Source organism: Gekko japonicus, unplaced genomic scaffold (genome assembly GCF_001447785.1).
Source record: "Gekko japonicus isolate JY-2015 unplaced genomic scaffold, Gekko_japonicus_V1.1 scaffold2543, whole genome shotgun sequence".
Lineage (NCBI taxonomy): Eukaryota > Metazoa > Chordata > Lepidosauria > Squamata > Gekkonidae > Gekko > Gekko japonicus.
This window is the reverse complement of record NW_015171578.1, coordinates 92,495-108,818: the sequence shown is the minus strand read 5'-3', so window position 1 is coordinate 108,818 and position 16,324 is coordinate 92,495. Positions and strand designations below refer to the sequence as shown.

Genomic DNA, 16,324 nt, shown 5'->3' with positions numbered 1-16,324 from the left:
GGAGGGGGAGGGGGAGGGGGAGGGTTTATAAAGCGATATGTAATGTACGGAACAAAAGTTAATATGTAATACACACAAAATGTTACATTAAAAAAAAGATTCAAAAAAAAAAAAAAGAGTAGAAGCAAATGGGTGCCAGGAAACCCACTGATGGGTACGATGGTTCTGATTGAGATATAGGAAGTAAAGAGGCTAGGGTTGCCAAGTGCCTACCTTGTGCCAGTGGGGGGATTTGAGGGGTGTTCCGGGGGCAGGCAGGGACATTGGCAACATGATGACGTCACTTGCAGAAGTGATGGCATTGTATTGATGCCATCGGGGTGATGCTCTACTTTGGGGGCAAAACTCTATGGTAAAAATAGCTACAAACAGTAGAGTTCAAAAAGTAGAGCGTCGCCCTGACATTGACAACACAATGATGTCACTTCCGGAACTGATGTCATTGTGTCACTGACATTGTGCAGGGATGTCTGTTTGGGGGGGGGGGTTTCCCTTGCTGGCCAGCTAGCTGGCAGCGGGCAATAGCCCACTAAAGCAGGTGATCCCCTGCCCCCACCTGGGGACTGGCAAACCTAAAAGAAGCGGATGTTCTAGGAAGGCCAAAGAGCAGGACACCCCGTGGCTGTAGTTGCCCAGCAGGCATTCTCTTACCGTATAGCCGGCTCGAGTGCTCAGATGCTCAGCTGCCACCAGGAGAGCATTGAGGGTGGCACCTCCACTGCCAACCTGGACCTTGGGGTCTTCAACAGTGAGCAAGATAAGGTGTTGGCTCAGGGCCCCCCGATCCTGACGGATCTCAAGTTCTGTGAACGAAACAAATGGCAGATCTGTTCCTCAGTACCAGCCACAGCATGGAGAAAGCAGGGCTGAAATTCCAGAACTTCTAAGAAACTCAAGAAGGGCTACGAAGGTGATGGAATCTACCTCACCAGTGATGGCATGGCTCAGAAAGCCTCTTCAGGCCTTCCTGTGATTTCTGAAGAATCCAGGCACGGTTTTGTACCAGAAAAATCCGACTTTGAATCCCTGCTGAGCCATAAGCTCCTTAACCAAGTCACCTACTGTCTCTCATGGAATCATTTATGGCGCCATTCTCAGCAGAGTTACACCCTTCTAGGACCACTAAAGTCAACAGGCTACTTAGTGAGGCACAGCTAGCTTGTCAAATGAGGGGAAATGAATGGCTTTCTCAGAGTGGGTTTAGTTTTTTTGGGGGGGGATTCATGACAGCTGAGTTACAAAACGCTATCATTAGGCAGAGCTGCTTCACCTGCCACACCTGGTGAGAAGCTCCAGGCCTTTGGTTGACCCATGTTTTCTTCTGCTCCTTCTGGTCCATGTTGACTCTGGTTCAGCCAGCAGGAATCTCCTCATTTGCAGAAATATACCCTCAAACTCCTCTATAAAGCTTATTAACAGTGTGTTCTAAAAATGATTCACAGCAGCAGAAAACAAAAATATTCTGTGAACCAGAGGCAATTACGGGAGAAACCTGATTACAGAATTACCTCTACTGAATTCTTCCAGATAATTATTGCTAAAACAGAGGAGGAACCTGAATATTGGAATGGGGACCATGAAGACCTCACAGGGACCCTTCCCTAGCTACTAGAATCCCTACTCAGAACTCCTGCTTCCAAGGAGACACAAGTCAAGGTGTATTTTTTAAAAAAAAAATGGAATTAAGTTCCAACTTTGTTCCATCTTCATTCCAGACCAAATGGTGACCCAGGTTTCCATTCCATTTGCTGGTTTTGATCCCCAGGTGGAAAGAGGGTGTGTGTTGCTTGGATTCTTCCCTTACCTTTGTGGAAGGCAAAGACGCTGTCCTTATACTGGCACGTTAGGACAATGACTGTCCATTCCACTGCTTCTCCAGCCATTGGCATAAAACCAGCCTCTGGCCCTTGGGTACTGCTGAGAATGGCAGAAGAGAGTCTATCAGACTGTTTTCCCCCTCAGAAATACAAATTAAATACCAAAAAGTAATCACAAGTCAGTTAAAAACACAAGTCAGTAATCACAAGTCAGTTAGTCAATATCATATACGCATCAGAGCAAAACAAGGATACAGTTTAATGATTTAAAATAATAAATAATAACATTTAAGACATTTCTAATAGCTTCTTTTGCTGCTATGTTGATGATTTAGTATTTTATCTGTAAGCCACCTTAACCAGGACTTTGGAGAGGTGGCATAAAAATCTCCTAAATAAGCACATGATGCAGGGGAACTTTTCCATCAAACTCATGTTACCATTTATGACGAGGTGGCCAAACTGTGGCTCACACATGTTGTGTGGCTCCCAGCAGGGCGGCTGGGGAAGCTAAATATCATTAGCAAACAAATATCATTGGACAAATAAATATCATTATCAATATCGACTTTTACCCCTTTTGTTATTATTTTTGGCAGTCTCATTTAATGTTAATAAAAAGCAAATTTGCATATTTCCCAGTAAAAATGTGTAATATTTGTTCATGTCTTGCAGCTCTCAGACATGATGTTTATTCTATGTGGCTCTTATGTTAAGCAAGTTTGGCCACCCCTGATTTATGAGAATTATAAGAGTATACCAAAGTTAAAAACCAATAGGTAGGTTGGGTAGGAAAGAGGTAAACAAGATTCCTGGATCCACCAAGAGCCACCATGTCGTGCTAGACTGAGCACTGAACCTAGAACCAGGGAGATCTGGGTTCAAAATCTTGGTGCAATCATGAATCCTTCTGGGTCATCTTAGCTAGAGCAGTGAAACCCAACATGGTGCACAAGGGCAACAGGGGGCCTGTCAAGAGGTTTCCTGGTGGCCATTTCTTCCCCAGGAATCTGAAAGGAATGACCAGGAGTAAGGACAGAAATCATTAGGAAATTTTGCACACCTGTGCAAAGTTAAAGGCTGGTTTAACTGACTCTCAGCTGCCTACAAGATTATACAGTCAACGAGCATACACAGTTCACGTCAGGCAATTGTATGAATCGGCATCTTTTTTGTTTGGCTAATTTACCAAATCGCATTTTTCTACAGACCCGGGGAATCCCCACAGTATACAAAAACTCATCCTGCGGATGGCCTGGTTTTGCTGCTTTCCTTAGCACAGGGCCATTTTTTCCATTTTGCCATTGTCCCACCTGATTTATGGGGTTTTCAAGGTAAGAGACAAGCAGAGGTGGTTTGCCATTGCCTGGCTGTGGGTAGCAACCCAGGATTTTCTTGATGGTCTCCCATCCAAGTACTAACCAGGCCCAACCCTGCTTAGCTTCCAGGATCTGACAAAATCAGACTTGCCTGGGCTACCCAGAGCCATCTACTTTACCACTTGATGCAGCAGTAACAGATATTTGTAAAACAATGCTACCTTGCTCAGCAGAGGTCGTCTAGGCTCAAATTGATCATATCTATGGATGCTGAGTAGAGGAAGTGCATTTTAACAGAGTCATTAAACATCGTTTACCACAGCTGAGCTATTACAAACCATGTAAATAATGCCTGAGCTTTCATTTCAGGGAATGTTTTGTTTGTGTTTGATCTGCAGTGAACTGGGACTTCTGTAAATGTGGGCAGACACAAGCTGCTGGAAGGCAGGTTTTAAAGAAGATGCTGCAGTTCTTGCTCCTTCAGCATCCCTTAGAGAGCAATACCTATAAAAGTTTGTGGGAAGGCTTGAATCACAGCATTTCCATCTCCATGCACCTTGGATACCAACCCTGTTGACGACATTACTGCTCCCCAGAGGCCAAATTAATGAGGGTCCTGATTTTTTTAAAAAATGTGGTGTACAACCCTACCATGCTCTTTCAAGTTCCCTTCCACTCCAAGATCTGTGTTTTCCTTTACAAAAAAAAAGGCACCTGCCACACCATTGTACATGAGCTTTGAGTGTTGGCAGTCTGCATTCTACCACAAAAGTATGTCATTTAGCACCAGACAGAGAGGGTGGCAGAAAGAGGATCAATGTGAATGCTTCCCAGTTTTGAATACAGAGGTGGGCATAGGCTTTTTCCTGAATTAAAACTGGAGGCACATTTCAGCTGCATATATTTTCTTGATCAGTACCTGGAACAGTGGGCCGAGGTCCTCTTTTCAGTCCCAGGCTGGCTCAACCAGAAGGGAGGGGGGAGGCTGAGGAAGGGAAAAGTGGAAAAGTGATGCCATACAATCAGCTCTCTGAAGCTGCCATTTGCTCTTGAGAAACCCCAGTCTGGAGATCAGGTGTAATGGCAGGATAACTCCAGGCCCCACATGGAGTTTGGTAACCCTAAGCTGAACTAGGGTTGCCAAGTCCATCTTCCGCCCCCAGAGAGGGACGTTGGGGGCATTCCTAGGGGGGGCATCCCCGACATGATGACATCACGTTGAGGATGTCCGCTGCCCCCCCCCCCCGCACGCCCGATCTCCAGAAATGCCAGTTTCCTTCACTTAAAGGAGCCGGCGTTTCCCTTTTAAGTACACGGAGCCAGCGTTTCCCCTTTAAGAGCAAATAGCCAGCGTTTCCTTTTTAAGTGCACGGAGATGGCATTTCCCTGCAAGCCTGATCTCAAGGGGAGAGCAGGCTTGGGAGGAAACACGGGTTCCATGAACTTAAAGGCAGCCACCCCTCTCTCTCAAGAGAGAAGGGAGAGGGCTGGCTGTGAGTGTTGGAGGCGGGGCTCCCCCCCCAAAATGGGGGGCCCCAAGCAAACCAGGGGTTTTTTTGGCAACCCTAAGCTGAACTCCTACTGCCTGCAAGTGTCCTGTTCAAGCCCATAGCTACGGTGGGGCATTTCAGGGCTGTGCCCCCTCAGATGTGAGGCACGCCCACACAACAGCTGCTGACTGTCTCCCTCCTCCTCTGACAATAAAAGAGCCCTCCAGCTGATCGGCGGGAGCAGGTGGCCTGCCAATCAGTCGGAGGGCCCTTCAGATCTTGCAGGAAACGAGGGAGAGGGGCAGCTGCACACCTTCCCTGAACTCCAAGCAGCGATTTGGCTGATTGGAGTTCAGGCACAGGCAACCCCCGCTTGGGGGGTGTTAAGTCAGTTACTTAACAAAGAGTCAAAGAGTGATTTTAGCAAAAGATCAGCTTTATTCAGCAACTCGTAACTCAGCTCCAAACAGATGAACATGAATAGCCAGAACAGCTTTAGCATTGAAGCTGTTCTTCTTTTAAACTCTCCCGGCTAATGTAGCCACGCCTACTATACAAATGCCAACCTATGAGGTTGCAGGGATAAAGTCCAATCACAATAGTTCCCCCGAGGAAGAAAAGACATTCAGGACAAGATCCGGACTTTGTGCCCGTGGCTGGATATAAAGAACTAACGCACTGGGATAACAGGAGGGGAAGGGGGGAGGGGAGAGGGCGGAGGGCGGAAAACCTATGCGAAATGTACGGGGAAAAAGATAAAATGTAATACTTACTAAAAACTCAAAAAAATAAAAAAATATATTAAAAAAATCACAATAGTTCCCGCTCTTGGAACTGGCTCTTCCTGGGCTCTTCCTGGGTCGGCTCTTCCTGGGCTACCAATTACAATTGAAGGATTAGGATCCTAGCCCAGGATGAAAGCTTCACATGGTGATTCAATGAGTGAGTTCACATACATACATTGTCAGATTGAATACACCACAGGGGGGGACATTTAAAAGGTTCCCTTTAAATCAGGGGTGTCAAACTCATTTGTTATGAGAGCCAGATCTGACATAAATGAGACCTTGTTGGGCCAGGCCATGTGTGTCATAAAATGTAATGCCAGGTAGCGAAGATGTAAACTTTATAAAGGACACAAACACAAAGGGTTTTTTAACTTAAAATAAAAGCATGCTTAAAACATTAGCGGTGTTGCAATATTCTGTTTATTTAACATTGTCTGATAACTGACACTTCTTCCTCTGAATTATTGCACCAAAATGTTTGTGCTGTTGAAATTATGAGTATGCTGTTCGTGTGTATCCGTAAGCTGCAAACCTACTTTTGATTTATTGACATTCACCACAGAAATCTCAAGCTCAGAATTCTGAGTCTAGGACCCAGGGGAAAACATGAAATGGCTGAGCGATTGAGAGAGTCTGGCGAAGCAAGCTATAATGCAGTAGCAGCAGCAGAACTGGAAGCAGGAAATGGCCAGTTCCACTGCGGGCCTAATAGAAGCCCTCAAGGGGCCTGATCCGGCCTCCAGGCTGCATATTTGACACCCCTGCTTTAAATGGTGCTTTTCAAGCGGGGGCTGCCCGCATCTGAACTCTAAGAGGCAAAATTGCCACTTGGAGTTCAGAGAAGGCATGCGAGCGCCCCTCCCTCCTCCCCCACTGCCCCACAAAATTTCCCCCTGCCCCACCAACCCAAAATTTCTGGCTATGGGGCTAGTCCCATTGTTTCCTTTTGCACAACCAGATGGGGCTGCAGGATAAGACTGTGCTTCCTGGGATACAGTGATACTTTGATGGTCCCCCACATCAGTCAGCCATCACCTGGCTTCATCAGAGCATCTGTGGGCATCTTTATCCCCTCTCTTTCTGCAGGATTTCAGTGCCCATATATTGGCAGAGAGATGAGAGATTAACGATGCACCAGGCCTCCTTGCTCTGACGTGCACATGTGGGGGAGGAGAGGTCCATCAATGGCTACAATGACAAAATGGAACCTCCATATCTAGAGTCTGTCAGCCTCTGAATACTGGTGGCTAGAAGGCAATATCAGGGTAGGGTATTGGCCCAGGGTTCTCCAGGACCACTGTGTGTGATATAGGATGCTGGATTAGAAGGACTACTAGTAGAGATGCCAAACTAGTGGAGAAAAATTGTCCTGTCCCTTCAACTGATGTTTAATAGGGTGTTCTTTACTTGGTGATGTTATTTACTTCCAGGCCATGAAAAGTTTCAGCTGCCCATTTCCACACATCAGTCTCTGTTAAAGAAGCAGGGCAGTTTTCTCTAGGCCTGTTGGCAATCTGATCCAGCAGGGCTCTTATTATGGCTGCACTTCAGTTAAACAGGAGTCGAGTGACACCTCAAGCACCAAGAAAATTCATTTTAGCACAAGCTTTCCGAGTCAACGTTCACTTCTCCACATGCGTGAAGTGTGCATTCTACTGTGTGAGCGAACCAATCTATCACGGGGAAGGTGAGACTGGAACCCAAAGCTGACAAGCATTTGAGGAAGTGAGCTCTGACTCATGAAAGCTTACGCTAGAATCATGTGATGGGTCCTGTTAGGTCCCACTCGACTCCTGTTTTATTTTACTTCCATGGACGGTGACCCGAACCTGCCGCACTGCAGGGGAGGGCGGGGTATAAATCAAATAAATAAATAAATAAAATTATTCAAACATCTGTTGTTGTGCACGAGAATCTACTTTGTCAGGTTCTCTAGTCCAGAGAGGTATCGATGGGAATAAAAATATGTTAACCCTTCTAGTGCTGCAAGACTCCACTTCGTTTTAAAGCGAATGTGTCGTTTTCCAGCTGTGGGTTTGTCGGAAAAGCAAAAGCTGAAGCCGAGTCCAGACTACAGCCCCTCCGAGCTCCAAAGCGCGTTTTCCTATCCAGATTTCAGGCTGAGCACCCCCAGCACTGCACCCAAGCAATGCAGATTTACCAATGCATATTTACATACTGGAGGATAACTCCTATCTATCGCAGCGGGACTTAATTCTGAGTAAAATGATCAGTTTATACGAATCCCACCCCTGCCCGCGTCCTTCTTTGGTTACCTTCTTTCCGTTCCACGACACCCGCCGCCTGCGCTGGCCCTTTAACTCAGCACTCTTGCCGGGTTTCCCCCGAATGCTGCATTCTGGGGACTGTAGTGAAGCACATGGACATATAGGCGAAGGAAAAACGAAGAGCTGTAGAGTAGAACTCGGCTTTCCAGAGAACCCTGCGCTTCGGTCGAGAAGGAAGTGCGGTTCGTCTTCGGACGAGAAGGAAGTGCGGTTCGTCTTAAAGACAGAGGTTGTTCACCGAAGCGACCCTAAGAGTTACGTTCCCTGCGTTTTAAAAATAAATACCCTCAACGGTATGGTTGCCAACATCCGGGGGGGAGATCTCCTGCTAGCAGAGGCTTAATGGGACTTATTTGCTAGATGATGTTATTGGGGCTATGAAAAGCTTCAGTTGCCTGTTCCCACACGTTAAGCCTTTGTTAGAAGGGCGGGCTTCTACAGGTTGTTGGCAACCTTCGTGCTAGACTAGGACCTGAGAGACTCAGGTTCGAATCCTCACTCTGTTATGAAAGCTTGCCAGGAGACTGTCTCTCAAGCTAATCTACCCTACAAGGTTGTTGTGTGGGATAAAATGGAAGAACACAGAATAATGTATGCAGTTCTTAGCTGCTTGGAGAAAGGATGAGATAAAAGATTTACTAAATAAATAAACGGTTATTGAAGTTAACACATTAAATAAATGCATACAGATTATTCACAGAGCCCCCTGCCTTGAATGCAAGGGGTCTTTCTCCCAAGTAAGCACACTTTGGCTTGCAACTTAGCAACTCCGCTCTCAGAGGGTTGTACTTCCAAATACTTCTTTATTTCCTTTATTCTATACTTCATGCTCACAGACTATGGATCATAAGCAAACAAGTTAACTCCTATGCACACTTACTTAGGAGTGGACCTCTGTGTATTTTCTTTCTGCATAAACACACACAGCATCACTCATGAACTCAAGAGTGATTCCCTGACTCATGGAACAAAAACCCAACCTCTTCCTGGATAAGGAGTCCCTGCGACTATTCATGCTAGAGTTACCAAGTTCCAGGGGGGCCTGCAGTTCTCTCAGAATTACAGCTGAGCTCCAGACTACAGAGATCAGTTTCCCCTGGAGAAAATGACAGCTAGAGAGGACTCTGCCACTCTGTTGAGCTCCCTCCCCTCCCCCAAATTCCACTCTCCCTAGGCTCTGCCCCAGGCCCTTAGTCAGTGTTATGTACTGGGACCACCACCAGGGGTCCGCGGCTACAGTGGGGAGCTTAGCTCCTCTTAACAATAGAAGGCTAGGATCCTAGTTCCCCCAGCATTCACCAGTAGCAACATTGGTGGGAAATTCAAACCCTCCAACAGGACTGTGGGTGTGCTGTGTGGGTGTGTATATAGTTGGCCTTGCAGGGCCATTTTGCAGTTCCTGTGTGAAGTATAATAAATGCGTCTTGACGCACATCGTAGTTTGAGTCTTCAATGCAGCGAACCCAGTACTTTACAGTCAGGATTTTTTAAGTCATGGGGGGCATTTAAATTTCTTAGGGGGCACTGGCTAATCAAATTAATCTGGGAGAGAAGGCCATGATGCCCTGGGCTGGATGGAAAGTCAGGGGGCCTTGCCAGCAAGTCGGTGGGCCTAGCCCTGAGATGCCCCACTGTAGCTACAGGCTTGCTCTGCCCCCAAAAGTCCAGGTAGTCTTCCAGCCCAGAGCTGCAAACACTTATTCATGCTGGGTCTCAAAAATCAAAGCCCAAACTAGGGTTGGCTCAGACAAAGACCTCAAGGGCAGTTGTGTCTTGTTTGGAGGGGCCATTTTTGAAAACACCTTCTCGTAGGAAACCAGCCGTGCTGCGAGGGGGGCATTGTAAACTATTTTGCAAGATTACTGTGTACAAGGAAGCAGAAGAGTCCATAATAAAATCCAACTACAAAAGCCATGTCATAACTTTTAGTAAGATCAACCAAAATGACACAATGTTGTGTTCAGGCTCAGCATGAAGGCTGTATATTAAAAAAGAAAAAAGAAAAAGGACCCTTCATGCAGTTATGATAATGTATCCCTTTTGTTCTGGATGGAATTGCTCTTGTAGCTTCAGAGAATGCTCTGCCATCAAAGCTCCCTGGATGACAATAATAATAATAATGATGATGATGATGAAGATGATGATGATGCTTTTGATTTATTAATCGCTTTCCCCACAAATGGGCTCAAAGTGATTTACAGTTACACTTGGGCCTAGTTGTTCTCTCTCAGCCTAACCTACCTCACAGGGTGGTTGTTGTGAGAATAAAAGGAGAGTAGAACAAGGCTGTAAGATGCTCTTGGTCCCTGTCAGACAGAAAAGTGAAATATAAATAAACAAATGTACAACAAAACAAGACTCGTGTCCCTGCTTGTGTGTAGTCCAGAATTTCTCTATCTCCGCTTACCATAAATGAAGACTGACCTATATTAAAATACCTATCCTACCAAATCACCCATCATCTGTTCCTTTGGTGGCAAAACAGGGAACAATCATTAGCAGCTATGCAAAATCAGAACAGCTAAGCAGTAATCCTGAACAGACATAGAAGAGGGGAATCCGTACGTATCACTGCCACTGGGAGCCACCAGATGGCGATGCTCACCAGTTGCCTAAAGAGTTGGCGGGGCCAACCCTCCATAAGCTAGGAGTTCCACAGTAGAGTAGCTCTTGGGCCTCAGACAGCAAGGGAACTTGGAGCTGACCATCATCCACCAAGCTAACATCTGAAGAGGGAAAATCTGTTTCTTCAGGTAACCAGAACTCATTCTGCGTTGGGTGTTCAAGCTTCAACTGAGCCTGGAAACATACCTGGAGCCCTGAGTATAAATATGCTCATGACTGTTGAACTCTATTAACACCTTCCCAAAGCCAGAGCACTTTTAACTGACTGAAATTTCCAGATGCTCTCAAGGGCAGCCCCATGCCACCCTATGCAGATACTCTAATAATGCTTGCAAGGAGCTTACAATTCAGGAAGAAGAAAAATGAAAGGAAGCAAGAAAGGAATCACTGCCTGAGGAAGACAGGCCTGCAGTATCACTGGGGTTTCTGTTTCAAACTTCTGCTGGCAAACCAGGGTTCTGTGGAATTAGGGGTCATTTCGTAGAAAAAGAGGTGCGGGAGCTCATTAGTATAACTTATTTACATATGCCACACCCGCTGATATCACCGGAAGTGTGTCACAAGGCAACACCCACTGCTTAGGCTCCACTGGACTGTTTTGGATTGCTAGCTACTGGGGGGGGGGATGTGCAGATCTGTCCTCGCAGAGGAGGGAGAGCTTGTACCTGAATAAAACTTGGTCTTAAAGGTGCCACTGGACTGTTGGGGGGGGGGGCTCTGCAACTTACCTGGCTACTTCTTGCTGTGACTGAGGGCTGCTGGGAGCAGGGGGTGGGGCTTGTTACATGTGCCCGCCCCCTGGGCTCTTTACTGCCGGAGCTCCACTCCTGTGCACTCCTGCAGGAAATGACCCCTGCTAACCCAGAAAGACATATGCTACTAAAGACTTGCTTCCTGTATGCACTGAATCCACCAACCCTCTCTGCACAGAACCTCTACAACGGGACTGGGAGATGGTCCTTCCTTCTCTGCCTGAAGGCAGACAAATGACAACCATGGCTGGATTAGGCTGTGAGAGGAGACAGCTCTTCTTCAATCATTACATGGCTATGGCTCTTGCCTTCCCAAGACTTTCAGGCTCAGTGATTGGTCCCACCAAGGTGTGAGTAGGATAGCTGGGGACAGGGTCTGTTACCTCTGAACAGGCCTTCACAGAGGTCAAGAGAGGCCTAGGCCACTTCCATTTTTGAGGGCGCCCCCAGTAAATTAAAAAAACAACAAAGAAGTGTGACAACAATTAGTAGTATTATATTTTAAATGTTTACATTTAATACAATAAGAAAAAGAACATTGTAAGACTTTGTAATAAATGTTCCCATTTTTATTTAACGTGATTTGATGTCAAAAGTGTAAATTTGAGGGCCCCCCGAGAATGTGAGGCCTGGGCCAAATGGCCCTGCTGACCTCCCTCTCAGAGGCCCTGTCTCTGAATATTAGTCAGTTTAACACAGTAGACAAGAAAGGAAGCCTCATATTGCCATGATCCAGAAAACGTAGTATGAGTTGACACCATTGCCTTTTTGAGATGACGTACCACCAGCAATTTGTGGCTATCTCAGTAGAGTCGTGAGGGGTGTAGCTATTCTCTTCAGGTACACCAGACAATTAAGGATGCCAGACAAAAAGCCAGAGGAAGATTTATCTTCTTACAAGGTGCGATGCAAAACAGATTACTTGCCTCTGATTGCAACTTTGCCCAGGTGGGCAGCCATGTTGGTCTGAAGCAACCCCAGTGGGGCACCTTTAAGACCAACAAAGGTTTATTCAAGGTGTGAGCTTTCATGTGCGTGCACACTTCCTCAGATACAAAGGTGCCAGTAGACTCAAAATTTGTTCTACTGCAACTTTGCCCGTAATTCTAACCAGGAAGATTTTTCTTTTCATGCCGTTGTCATGACAGCAGCAGCAGCAGAAGAAGAAGAAATTGGATTTATACCCTGCCCTTCACTACCCAAAGGAGTCTCAGAGCGGCTTACAAACTCTTTTTCCCTTCCCCTCCCCACAACAGACACCCTGTGAGGTAGGTGGGGCTGAGAGAGCCCTGACAGAAACTGCTCTTTTTCAAGAACCCACAGAACTACGGCTTGCCCAAGGTCATCCAGCCAGGTGCAAGTGGAGGAGTGGGGAATCAAACCCAGTTCTCCCAGATTAGAGTCCACACTTAACCACCACACCAAACTGGCATAACAGATTTCAACACAAGGAAATAGTTCTTGGGGTGAAATTATTTATGAAGTTCATTTACACCCTATCTTTCTGCTCCATGAGGACCCAAAGCAGCGTACATTGTTCCCTTCTCCTTCACTTTATTCTCACAACATCATCCCTGTGAGCTAGGTTAGGCCGGGAGTGAGCTATGGGCCCAAGGCCATCCAGTTACTCTCCATGGCAAAATGGAGATTCAAACCCAAGTTTCCCACATCCTAGTCCAATACTCTAAACACTACTCCACTCTGGTTTATTTTGTTAGTTGGCTGGAGACATTTTGTGCACTGTTAAAAATATTTGTGTAGCATGAAATAGGTTTCCATGCACTGGATGCAGGGCTCTAGTTAAATATTAGAAGATAAAAAGAGGGGCGTGGCATATGCAAATAAGTTATGCTAATGAGTTATGCTAATGAGCTCCGGCAGCTCTTTTTCTACAACAAGACCCCTGACTGGATGTATGGGATTTTTTAAATATTAGAAGATAAAAAGATAAAAATAGAAAATGATAAATACTGTTTCCTGTCAATAGCTTGTCAAGAGCTATGTTTACATTTCTTTTCTGCCCTAGTAAAATGCAGAGCTCTTTCAGCTGTATCGAACAGAAGTGTATTCTTCCCACACCATTCCTTTGCTTTTGCTGCGCTAACAAGCCCATCACGTCAATAATCTGCTCATCTACGAGCAGTTGAAGATTTATTTCATTAACTGTTGCCACTCTGCCTTTCTCCTGAGAGTCAAGGGAGCTAACGAGATGCTGAGGTGGCAAAAAAATGCAATAAAACCCACAATGCTGGTATGGCAATGTCAGTGCCGCAAAAGCATCGGGGCAAAGCACAAACCAGCATTATAAACACAGGCAGCAAACAGTACAGATTGGGAGAGGGGGACATGATTGCTCTCTTTAAATATTTGGAAGGCTGTCATTTGGAGGAGGGCAAGGAGCTGTTCCAGTTGGCAGCAGAGGACAGGACCTGAAGCAACGGGTTTAAATTACATGCAGAAAGGTATTGGCCGGATATCAGAAAGACTTTTCACGGTCAGAGTGGTTCAGAGGTGGAATCAGTTGCCTAGGGAGGCGGTTAGCTCCCATTCACTGACAGCTTTCAAGAAGAGGCTGGACGAATACTTGTCAGGGATGCTTTAGACTGATCCTGCATTGGGCAGGGGGTAGGACTAGATGGTCTGTATGGCCCCTCCCAGCTCTATGATTCTCTAACAGTCTCCATTTGTTTCTCCAGCTTTATCAACAGCAGCCTCTACAGAACTATTATTGTTCAGGTTTCCTAAATACAGCAAGATGATGAGACAACTGGTCTCTTCTGCGCACCTCCCTCCTTTTCCTGGCTGCTGCTGTGGTGAATATGAATACATTCCTGCATCCTGGTGTCTGCCCTGCCTGTGTGTTTTAAGCGTAATCACCTTAACACTCTGCTCTGACTAAATGCCTGACTTCTGCTTTGTCTGAGTTGGTTTCTTCTACCACAAGACCAGATTCATCACATAAAGGTTCCCAATAAATGTTCCCTTTCCATGCAGTAGTGGACATTCAAGGAAAACATGAAGCATCCTGGCCCCTTTTTTTTTTTTAATATAGGGGGAAGAAGCAGGGTTGCCAACTGCCTGGAGGTAAAAAAAATGTCCTGTCCTTTTAATAGAGGCTTAATGGGATGTTCTGTACCGGGAGATGTTATCTGCTTCCATGCCACAAAGGGCTTCAGCTGCCCATTTCCACACATGAAGTGCCTTTTCAGGAACTAGGGCATTTTTGTATGGGCCCTTCAGTATACAGGGAAAGTTGCAGATAGCCCCCCCCAAGGGCCACTGATGGGCCGACGCAATGGCAGAACATCACAGGATCTGCCGGAATCCGTCCGGCAGGCCTAACAAGGGGCCTGAGCTATTATCGTCACCCGGATTTGACCCGAGCAGCCTCGTGAAGGGCTGGCCTCTTCACCTTATTCTACGGCTTCCAAATAGTTGGTTGTCTCCTCCGGGTGGGCCTGCTTTCATCTCACCGTAGGGGCTTTTGTTTTGAGATGAACACTAGCACTAGCTTTTGTGTGCACGCACACAATTCTTCAGGTACTAGCGCTCACCCGGGTTCGCGGCTGCCCCACTCGCCCCTCCCAAGGCATTTCTCGCGCATCCGATTCAGACTGCGGTGGCCTCGGGGCAGGGATCGCAGCGTTGCTGTCCCGCGCCACCATTTAGCAACCCCCCTCCACCCACCGCATTAAGAAAAGGGACCCGGGGGTTGCATCCGCACGTGCTTAGAGACTGGAGGCCGCTGCGCCAAAAGCAGTCGTCTGCGGCGGGGTTTCAAGGGAAACGTTATGATTCCCTACAGCGCAGTACGCCCAGGCAGCATCCTAAGTGGCTTCAGGCCTCCCCCCAGGGACTCGGGAGAACAATCTTGCCAGACCCTTCCTTAAACCACCCGCCATCTGGCTGCAGAGAAGGCCAACCCCGCCCTTATTTAGCCAAGCCTGTTCCGCGGCGGCGCACTGGAGCCAGGGGATGGTAATCCCTCGCTCTCTTCCCCTCCCCCCAGAAGGCTGACTACAAGCCCCGCGAAGCCTTGCGCAAAACGCAAAACCCGCCCGCCGCAGTGCCTTGTGCGCGCCCCCCGGACTACAACTCCCAGTCTCCCCCTCCCTTCCCCCGCCTGCCTCCGGGGTGGGAGTGCCTGCTGGAGCGGCGGAGGATGGAGCGCAGAGGGCAGCCTCAGAATGGCCTTGTTGGGTGTGGACAAGCGTCTCCTCTCCCGCAGGGGCCAACCAGATACTACTGGGAAGCACACAGGCATTTCACAAAAGCAACAGTCTTCCTATGTCATCAGTCCCCATCACCTGCTATTCCAACACATATCCTGTCCCAGGAATAGGAAGTTCCACTAATAGGACAGCTGCCATCAACTCTGAGGTGTCACAGCTAAGATCTGCATGGAACTTGTAAGTTCAGATGTGGTATTCCCATTAGCAGGACCCCCATACTAAGGGACAGTACAACATCCCTGAATCTCAGGTGCAAAGAACACACACTGTTGGTGAACTTTCCACAAGCACCTGGGTGGCTAGGCTGGGGGGGGGGGGGGGGGGGGGGTTGCGCGGCAGAAGTTGCTGCGAAGGTTCGACTCCGACCCAGACAGCTGCGCCTGCCCTCCGAGGAATGCGAGCAGATGTTCGTCGCTGGAGGAGGGGGGAGGAGAAGAGCTGCCAACCCCTTTGTTCTTCGTCTCTCCTCGGAGCCTGCTGGCATCTGTCAGTCTTCTCTTTCTGCCTAGTTTTTATTTCCTCCAAAGAGCTCCCCCTCCTTTTAACTTCACAACAGCCTTAGGAGGTAGGTAGGTGAGGCTGAGTGAGGGGGGACCACCTTCAGGACTCCCCGCGGGTTTCGCACCAGAACCTTCCGAACCAGGAGCAGCTCACTTGATCCCTTTGGCGCTGAATTCTCCCTTTTGGTGAGCTCCAGAAGTCCCCTCGCTATTGCGTGGGCTGGGGGCTGTCCCCATTGTGCTGTGGTATGCCATTCTCTGGGCATGGATAGAGTGTCCCCTGTTGTGTGTGCCACACAGCCCCTTGCTTGCAGGATTGGACCGTGTCTTTTTAGTTGGAGTCCCATCACAAGCTGAGCTTTAGGGTGGCAAATAGAGTATAATGCAAGGGTAGGCTTCCATCTCTCCCTGCCTTAGAACATCTGCCAGACATAATAGTGTGCTGGGCACATGGGACCAGTTCTCCACCCAAGCTATTGAGGACATCCTGTGGGGTGCTGGCCATGTTGATGG

General features: G+C 47.5%; 1 protein-coding gene across 1 annotated transcript in view; it reads right to left on the bottom strand.

The window, feature by feature from the left end:
• FUK (fucokinase) overlaps positions 1–4,107 on the bottom strand; it is a 47,642-nt gene extending 43,535 nt beyond the window's left edge. The window contains exons 1-3 of the mRNA XM_015419811.1: positions 4,056–4,107; positions 1,805–1,917; positions 652–803 (exon numbers count right to left, since the gene is read on the bottom strand). Coding sequence (XP_015275297.1) covers positions 652–803; positions 1,805–1,889 — 237 coding nt within the window. The 5' untranslated portion in view covers positions 1,890–1,917; positions 4,056–4,107. The remainder of the gene's footprint in view (positions 1–651; positions 804–1,804; positions 1,918–4,055) is intronic.
• Between the last annotated feature and the right edge of the window lie 12,217 nt (positions 4,108–16,324).